Raw genomic sequence first — 9,706 nt, 5'->3', positions numbered from 1 at the left:
AGGTTCGATACAGGTTTAGCATAACTTCCCTACTTTTCAATTCTATCCCTCTAGAAATAAACCCTAGTGCTTGGTTTGCTTTTTTTATGGCCGTGCTAACCTGTGTCGCAACTTTTAGTGATTTGTGTATTTGTACTCCGAGATCACTTTGTTCCTCTACCCCACCTAGACTCGCACCCTCCAAGTGATAAGTGACCTCCCTATTCTTCCGACCAAAATAAAATACCTCACATTTATCTGTTGAACTTCAGTTGCCAATTACTTTTTTTTTGTATTTGTTTATGGGATGTGAACATTGCTGGCAAGGCCGGCATTTATTGCCCATCCCTAATTGCCCCTTGAGAAGGTGGTGGTGAGCCGCCTTCTTGAACCGCTGCAGTCCGTGTGGTGAAGGTGCTCCCACAGTGCTGTTAGGGAGGGAGTTGCAAGATTTTGACCCAGCGACGAGGAAGGAACGGCGATATACTTCTAAGGCAGGATGGTGTGTGACTTGGAGGGGAACTTGGAGGTGGTGGTGTTCCCATGCGCCTGCTGCCCTCGTCCTTCTAGGTGGAAGAGGTCGCGGGTTTGGGAGGTGCTGCCGAAGAAGCCTTGGCGAGTTGCTGCAGTGCATCTTGTAGATGGTACACACTGCAGCCACGGTACACCAGTGGTGGAGGGAGTGAATGTTTAAGTTGGTGGATGGGGTGCCAATCAAGCGGGCTGCTTTGTCCTGGATGGTGTCGAGCTTCTTGAGTGTTGTTGGAGCTGCACTCATCCAGGCAAGTGGAGAGTATTCCATCACACTCCTTACTTGTGCCTTGTAGATGGTGGAAAGGCTTTGGGGAAGTCATGAGGTGAGACACTCGCCACAGAATACCCAGCCTCTGACCTGCTCTTGTTGCCACAGTAGTTATGTGGCTGGTCCAGTTAAGTTTCTGGTCAATGGTGACCCCCAGGATGTTGATGGTGGGGGATTCGGCGATGGTAATGCCGTTGAATGTCAAGGGGCGGTGGTTAGACTCTCGCTTGTTGGAAATAGTCATTGCCTGACACTTGTGTGGCGCGAATGTTACCTGCCACTTATCAGCCCAAGCCTGAACGTCGTCCAGGTCTTGTTGCATGTGGGCATGGACTGCTTCATTATCTGAGGAGTTGTGAATGGCGCTGAACACTGTGCAGTCATCAGCGAACATCCCCATTTCTGACTTGCCCATTCTGCAAGTTTATTAATGTCCTCTGAATAAAAACGATTGATTTCAGTGGTATTGGTAAGGCCGCCCCAGGCTACTGCTCACAAATACAGCAAGAGATATTATTTAATGCAAAGGAAATAAACGTAAACAGATCCGTTCTATTTCATTGCCCAATTGCACTGGTTCATGGAAGATGTTACATTTGAGTTTCTGCAAATGAGTTTGGGCGAAAACTTCAACCGTAACTGACATGAATCAGTCATTCATGAAAGAAAGGCTTATGAAATAATACTGAGCGGCCTGCGGGTGGCGCTGTCCAGGGAGAGTATAAATACTCGGGCACGGGCCCAGCTTGTGCAGGACATTCTTAACAGGAACTAGTGAAGGACACAACTAGACCTACATGTTATAAAACAGTTGTTTAAAGCCTTGTTTAACGCTTAGACCAAGTGCCTAGTAGTTTTCTTACGTCAGTAGCTTCACTTCGGAAAACCAGCGGTAATTTCGAGCGCAATTGGTGCCCAGTTTCCCCGTGGCACCCAGTGTGGAAACTCCAGCCCCAGGAGCTTGATATCAAACCACAGCGAGGATCAGTAAAAGGAAGACAGACCAGAAACTGCTGGAAATAAGAAAGACTTGCATTATCTATAGCTCCTTTCACAACCTCAGGACGTCCCAAAGCGCTTTACAGCCAATGAAGAACTTTTTTTTTGAAGTGTGGTCACTGTTGTAATGTAGGAAATGCAACAGCCAAGTTGCGCACAGCAAAATCCCACAAATGCGATAATGACCAGATCATCTGTTTTAGTGATGTTGGTTGAGGGATAAATGTTGGTCCCAGGACATCAGGGAGAACTCCCCCCTGCTCTTCTTTGAAATAGTGGCCATGGGATCTTTTACATCCACCTGAGAGAGCAGACGAGGCCTCGGTTTAACGTCTCATCTGAAAGACTGCACCTCCGACAGTGTAGCACGCCCTCAGTACTGCCCCTCCGACAGTGCGGCGCTCCCTCGGTACTGATCCGCCGGCAGTGCAGCGCTCCCTCAGTACTGCCCCTCCGACAGTGCGGTGCTCCCTCGGTACTGATCCGCCGGCAGTGCAGCGCTCCCTCAGTACTGCCCCTCCGACAGTGCGGCACTCCCTCAGTACTGACCCTCCGACAGTGCGGCGCTCCCTCAGTACTGCACTGGGAGTGTCAGCCTAGATTTTGAGCTCAAGTCTCTGGAGTGGGAACTTGAACCGACGAGATTCTGACTCACAGGTGCGAGTGTTACCCACTGAGCCACGATTGACTTACTCTCTATTTTGCTCTCTTTTATTTCACTTTCCTTTTATCTCATCCACTCACGTTCTCTTTGTCTATCTCTCCTTCGCTGTGTTTCTGCCTCTTTTAACAAGTCCTCCCCCCTCGCTCTCGTTGCTTCTGTCCCTCAGTCTGTTTCTATTGAATTTTCCTTTCACCACAGCACAGTGCCTACGTGATTCCAGCTGTGTTAACTCTTTGAGGGCTGCGGGAGATCTTCAACCTTTGTGACTGCTTTGGTCTCACATGTGAAGGATGACCCACTCAGTGAGACTGGAGGGCTACGAATCCCCCCCCGACCCCCGTGGAACCGTACCCCAGTAATAGTCAGCGTCTTCACATAGGGAGGACTAACTGGGGGTGAATTCAGTAAGGTGCTGATCCATCTCTTAGTCGTATCCAATGAATTACCTAGAATGTACAGCACAGAAATAGGCCATTCAGCCCAAATAATTTATGCTCCACTCGAGCCTCCTCCCACCCCTCTTCATCTCACCCCATCAGCATATCCTTCTACTCCTTTCTCCCTCATCTGTTTATCCAGCTTCCCCTTAAATGCATCTGTTCTATTCGCCTCAACCACTCCCTGTGGTAGCGAGTTCCACATTCTCACCACTCTCTCAAGTTTCTCCTGAATTCCCGATTGGATTTATCAGTGACTATCTTATATTGATGGCCCCTAGTTTCGGTCTCCCTCACAAGTGGAAACATCTTCTCTACGTCTACCCTATCGAAACTTTTCCTAACCTTACAGACCTCGATCAGGTCACCCCTCAGCCTTCTCTTTTCTAGAGAAAAGAGCCCCCGCCTGTTCAATCTTTCCCGATAGTTATAACCTCTCAGTTCTGCTATCAACCTCGTAAAAAATATTTTTTTTGTACCTTCCCCAGTGCTTCTATATCCTTTTTATAATATGGAGACCAGAGCTGAGCGCTGTGCTCCGTCTGGTGTACAACAACAATATCTTGCCTTTATATGGCACCTATAATGTAGTGAAGCGACCCCAAGGAGCTTTGTAACAGCGTAATCAGTCAGAAATGGACACCGGGGCAAACAGGGAGGTATTGGGAAGGGTGGCCACACACTTGGTCGGAGGAGGGTTTTAAGGAGGGTCTGAAAGGAGGAGAGTGAGAGGAGATGCACTTCCTCACAGCTTGTGGAAAATATCAGGGCATCAGGGAGAATTTCTACCAAAAATTCTCACAAATATGCCCTGATTTCAGAAATCTGAATGACAACCAAAAACTCCCATTCCTACTGGGAGAGGAGAGAAGCTGTATAACACTGGCGGCACACTATGTTACAGCTTGCCATGAACAGAGGGACAACCAGTAAACTAAGAAAAGAATATATATAAACAATGCGAATGTATATTTATACACTCAGGGATATACCTGTTTATACACTGTATGAATAGAACTGCGTTTATGCGCTAAACCATAAATGTATTTTGATGCTTTGGCAACATAAGATGTAACTTATCATGCCAATAAAGCGATTTGAATTGTGAATTGTGAATTGAGAGAGAGGTGGATTCCAGAACTGGGAGACAAATTTGCTTTTTCCTTCTATTGATGTACCGGAGGATGGTGCCACCTCACGGAGAATGAGCCGCCACATGATTCCTGTCACCAGAGAACAGGAACAAAACCACTCCTTAGAGATTGGCTGCGTCCCATCACACTGACACCTACACCTTTTCCAGTCTGCCCTCGGATCTATAAAAGACTGCATGCTGACTCCGAGAGCATCACAGGCAGAAATTGCAGAGTCCCAGAGCACGGGGAGACAAGGCTTTTACCCAGCGGCGCTGCACAGACAGGTAAGGGCTGGCTGTTCCATTTCATCGTAACTTATTGTCCTGATTAGCACTTCCTTTCAGTTTAAACAGCGAGGGAGAGAGAGAGAGAGAGAGAAACTTTTCATTTTTACAGTGCTGTTCCATGTCTCTCCGACACATCACAAGGTGCACTGGGCACAATGACGGTATTGTCCTCATACTGTTATATCTGCTTTTCTCCCTCCCATCAGTGTTCAGCTCTCCTCGCCTGACTCTCGCAGGGCGATGGTTCCACAGGCTGAATCTCTGCCCAGTGTCCACTCTTTATGGGAGAGGGTTATGCCCTGCACACCTCAGCCACGATAAATTTATGCCAAGGGGCCGCTCCCACCAGTTGGAGATTAGGAGTGGGAACCCGGACTAATTTTTTCCCCCTTCTGCTGGCCATGGGGTTCTGCTGCAGAGGGCCAGGTGTCACAGAGACCGTGATTTTTTAAATTCGTTCCTGGGATGTGGGCATCGCTGGCAAGGCCGGCATTTATTGCCCATCCCTAGTTGCCCTTGAGAAGGTGGTGGTGAGCCGCCTTCTTGAACCGCTGCAGTCCGTGTGGTGAAGGTGCTCCCACAGTGCTGTTAGGGAGGGAGTTCCAGGATTTTGACCCAGCGACGATGAAGGAACGGCCGATATATTCAAGGCAGAGATTGACAGACATTTGAGCTACAGGGGAGTCGAGGGTTATGGGGAGAGAGCGGGAAAGTGGAGTTGAGGCCAAGATTGGATCAGCCATGATCTTATTGAATGGCGGGAGCAGGCTCGAGGGGCCGAATGGCCGACTCCTGCTCCTGTTTCTTATGTTATGATATATTTCCAAGTTGGGATGGTGTCTGACTCGGAGGGGAACTTGGAGGTGGTGGTGTTCCCCTGCGCCTGCTGCCCCTTGTCCTTCTAGGTGGTGGAGGTCGCGGGTTTGGGAGGTGCTGCCGAAGAAGTTATAATTGAGCGTCTTATGCTGAGGGCGTGGTGCCTATTCTGGTCGGTACTTTGCCCAGTGAGGGATAGGCTAGCGCTGCTCTCTCACCCTGTCACGTGTTATTTTCAGGTTGCCATGGTTCTGCTGACCTTCCCCCTGTCGATGATCCTGGCTTGTGCGATGGCAGTGACGACTGATTCAGACCTTTCCTCTCTCAGGTGGGTGATCCTCGCTCTCGGTGGGCTTTGCCTCTCATTTCGGCTCCGGATCAGGCAAGGCGGTCGAGCGGGTGGGTCGGGGGAACCTGGTCGGGTGGGCGTCTTGTTTGTTTACCAGAGCTCTCCCTGTCCCTCTCCTGTGGCGCTGACACTGGCCGCAGTGCGGTCCCGTGACGCCAGAGTCCCTCCTGAGCCAGTTATTCGCCCATGGGGTGTATCACAACTGAGCCTGATAGTAGCCTCAACAGACGCACTTTCCAGGGGCAGTGATCAGGAGAGGGAACCTGAGCTGATCTTTTCAACTTGATAACTCGCCCAGGAGCACTGAGGTTCCCAACACCACCCAATCTGAGATCCACTAACACAGCACAGATCAGCAATCGGACACGGGAGCTTCCTGTTAACACACCAGGTGCTTTATTCACCCACTGAGGCATCGCGGAAGGGTAAAGGGGGTAGATTTTGTATCTTGTTGCTCCCTTGGTTGGAACCGAGAAATCCCTCGGCCAGTTTTGAAAGAAGGATAAAGACTTGCATTTCTATAGCGCCTTTCACCACCTCAGGACGTCCCAAAGCGCTTTGCAGCCAATGAAGTACTTTTTGAAGTGTAGTCACTGTTGTAATGTGGGAAATGCAGCAGCCAATTTGCGCACAGCAAGCTCCCACAAACAGCAATGTGATAATGACCAGATCATCTGTTTTAGTGATGTTGATTGAGGGATAAATATTGGCCCCAGGACACCGGGGATAACTCCCCTGCTCTTCTTCGAAATAGTGGCCATGGGATCTTTTACATCCACCTGAGAGAGCAGACGAGGCCTTGGTTTAACGTCTCATCTGAAAGACAGCATCTCAGACAGTGCGGCGCTCCCTCAGTACTGCCCCTCCGACAGTGCGGCGCTCCCTCAGTAGTGCCCCTCCGACAGTGCGGCGCTCCCTCAGTATTGCCCCTCCGACAGTGCGGCGCTCCCTCAGTACTGCCCCTCCGACAGTGCAGCGCTCCCTCAGTATTGCCCCTCCGACAGTGCGGCGCTCCATCAGTATTGCCCCTCCGACAGTGCGGCGCTCCCTCAGTACTGCCCCTCCGACAGTGCGGCGCTCCCTCAGTACTGCCCCTCCAACAGTGCGGCGCTCCCTCAGTACTGCCCCTCCGACAGTGCGGCGCTCCCTCAGTACTGCCCCTCCGACAGTGCGGCGCTCCCTCAGTACTGCCCCTCCGACAGTGCGGCGCTCCCTCAGTACTGCCCCTCCGACAGTGCGGCGCTCCCTCAGTACTGCCCCTCCGACAGTGCGGCGCTCCCTCAGTACTGCCCCTCTGACAGTGCGGCGCTCCCTCAGTACTGCCCCTCCGACAGTGCGGCGCTCCCTCAGTACTGCCCCTCCGACAGTGCGGCGCTCCCTCAGTACTGCCCCTCCGACAGTGCGGCTCTCCCTCAGTACTGCCCCTCCGACAGTGCGGCGCTCCCTCAGTACTGCCCCTCCGACAGTGCGGCGCTCCCTCAGTACTGCCCCTCCGACAGTGCGGCGCTCCCTCAGTATTGCCCCTCCGACAGTGCGGCGCTCCCTCAGTACTGCCCCTCCGACAGTGCGGCGCTCCCTCAGTATTGCCCCTCCGACAGTGCGGCGCTCCCTCAGTATTGCCCCTCCGACAGTGCGGCGCTCCCTCAGTACTGCCCCTCCGACAGTGCGGCGCTCCCTCAGTACTGCCCCTCCGACAGTGCGGCGCTCCCTCAGTACTGCCCCTCCGACAGTGCGGCGCTCCCTCAGTACTGCCCCTCCGACACTGCGGCGCTCCCTCAGTACTGCCCCTCCGACAGTGCGGCGCTCCCTCAGTACTGACCCTCCGACAGTGCGGCACTCCCTCAGTACTGCACTGGGAGTGTCAACCTGGATTTTTGTGCTCAAGTCTTTGGAGTGGGTCTGAACCCACAACCTTCTGACCCAGAGGCGAGGGTGGAGCGTGTGCTGAGGTTTATATGCCTGGTGTTCTGACTGAGTGCCTTTTCTTTGTTCGGGCCAGTAGCTGACACCTGGGCTTTGATCTGTTTTAGATCTCCAGCGGGCCGACACTTAGGAAAGATTCTTATCCGCGGTGTGGATGGACACTCTTTAGCAGGATCGACACGGCAACTGCAGCTGCTCAATCCTGCAATATCCTACGTGCAGGAGCATCATAACCAGCGATCGAGAAGGTGCCTCCCATCTGTCAGTCAGTCCACCTTTCTGCCTCTCTGTCTTTATGCCTTTCTGACTGTCTGTCTCGCTATCTGTCTCTCTGCCCTGCTGTCTGTCTGTTTCTCTCTGTCTGTCTGTCTGCCTCTGTCTGTCTGTTTCTCTCTGTCTGCTTCTCTCTGCCTGTCTGTCTGCCGCTCTGTCTGTCTGCCTCTGTCTCTCTGTCTGTCTGTCTGTTTGTCTCTGTCTGTCTCTCTCTGTCTGTCGCTCTGTCTGTCTGCCGCTCTGTCTGTCTCTCTCTCTCTCTGTCTGCCTCTATCTGTCTGTCTGCCGCTCTGTCTGTCTCTCTCTCTCTGTCTGCCTCTATCTGTCTGTCTGCCGCTCTGTCTGCCTGTCTGTCTCTCTCTCTCTGTCTGCCGCTCTGCCTTCTCCCCTCCCTCTCTCTCAGTCTACCTCCTGTCCCGATTGCCGGACGGCCATGTCAGCAATGTTAACCCTGTCTTTTCCGATCTTTCCTCACAGGCCCCTCCCACTCCGCAAGCAGAAGCGTTCCTGCAACACAGCCACCTGTGTCACGCATCGCCTGGCCAACTTCCTGAGCCGCTCCGGGGCGCTGAGAAGCAGCAGCTTCATTCCCACCTACGTCGGGGCGAAGGCGTTCGGGAGAAAGCGACGAGGGCTTCAAACGCAGGAACTCTACTGACGCGCACAGGTAGAGCCTTCGGGTAATTGCACAGTCGGGGCGACAAGGAAGGGGGCGGGACGGGGCGGCAGCCTCTGCTGCCTCACTCCAGCCGCCATTCTTCATGTGTGGGAGTGGACAGCGAGTGTCAGCAGGCAATTCGGCCACGGGGTGAATTAAATGAACATTTACAGATGTTCAATCTACATCATTACAGACCCTAGATTGAAACAACTGGACCGGCAATCTGGAACACATTCAAAATCTGGCCGACAGAGAGCACTTCCTGTAACGTCACCCTTCCTTCCTGTAACACTTTCTCTGTCTATAAAACAGTGACTCCTTCGTTTAGCAAAGTCATGGGTACCCTGCCAGCCCATAATAATCGATAAAAACAATTTTTTTTGGGGGGGTGCAGTTAGCACGTTCGCCTTGGTTAATCTGATTAAGGAGCCGTTTAATACATTATTAGAGGTCAAAGAGCACGGCACGCAATCGTTCCGGTACCTGATCCCTGCTAACCCGCCCCTTCTCTCTCCTTTCCTGTTCAGCTCGACTGGGACCCACTGTTCAAACTGCCCGACCGTATGATGTCTGGATTCAGCTCGACACTGCCGAAGATACAACCCACCTGATTGTGTTGCCAGCTCTCTCTCGCGGTTCCTGAATTTACATCAAGTCACCAGGATTGTGAACACTGGGGACCATGAGGTGCTGGATAGAATCATCTCGCACAGCGCTATGACATCCCACCGTCAGTGTAAGGCTCTCAGTTATAACCCTCTCTCTGTTACACTCCCCACCCTCAGTGTAAGGCTCTCAGTTATAACCCTCTCTCTGTTACACACCCCACCCTCAGTGTTAGGCTCCCAGTTATAACACTCTCTCTGTTACATCCCACCCTCAGTGTAAGGCTCTCAGTTATAACCCTCTCTCTGTTACACTCCCCACCCTCAGTGTAAGGCTCTCAGTTATAACCCTCTCTCTGTTACACTCCCCACCCTCAGTGTAAGGCTCTCAGTTATAACCCTCTCTCTGTTACACACCCCACCCTCTGTTAGGCTCCCAGTTATAACACTCTCTCTGTTACATCCCACCCTCAGTGTAAGGCTCTCAGTTATAACCCTCTCTCTGTTACACTCCCCACCCTCAGTGTAAGGCTCTCAGTTATAACACTCTCTCTGTTACACTCCCCACCCTCAGTATAAGGCTCTCAGTTACAACACTCTCTCTGTTACACACCCCACCCTCAGTGTAAGAATCTCAGTTATAACACTCTCTCTGTTACACTCCCCACCCTCAGTGTCAGGCTCTCAGTTATAACACTCTCTCTGTTACACACCCCACCCTCAGTGTCAGGCTCTCAGTTATAACACTCTCTCTGTTACACACCCCACCCTCAGT

General features: G+C 52.0%; 1 protein-coding gene across 1 annotated transcript; it reads left to right on the top strand.

The window, feature by feature from the left end:
* Positions 1–4,459: 4,459 nt before the first annotated feature.
* On the top strand, positions 4,460–8,323 carry LOC147099620 (calcitonin gene-related peptide 1-like). Its single transcript, XM_085969211.1, has 4 exons — positions 4,460–4,465; positions 5,360–5,448; positions 7,500–7,640; positions 8,143–8,323. Exons 1-4 carry the CDS (start codon positions 4,460–4,462, stop codon positions 8,321–8,323), a joined length of 417 nt encoding a protein of 138 aa, XP_085825337.1.
* The last annotated feature ends 1,383 nt before the right edge of the window (positions 8,324–9,706 follow it).

The sequence above is a fragment of the Somniosus microcephalus genome, chromosome 28, assembly GCF_052327205.1.
Source record: "Somniosus microcephalus isolate GS21.2 chromosome 28, FLI_Smic_1.0, whole genome shotgun sequence".
NCBI classification, from domain to species: domain Eukaryota; kingdom Metazoa; phylum Chordata; class Chondrichthyes; order Squaliformes; family Somniosidae; genus Somniosus; species Somniosus microcephalus.
This window is presented reverse-complemented; position numbering and strand designations above follow the sequence as displayed.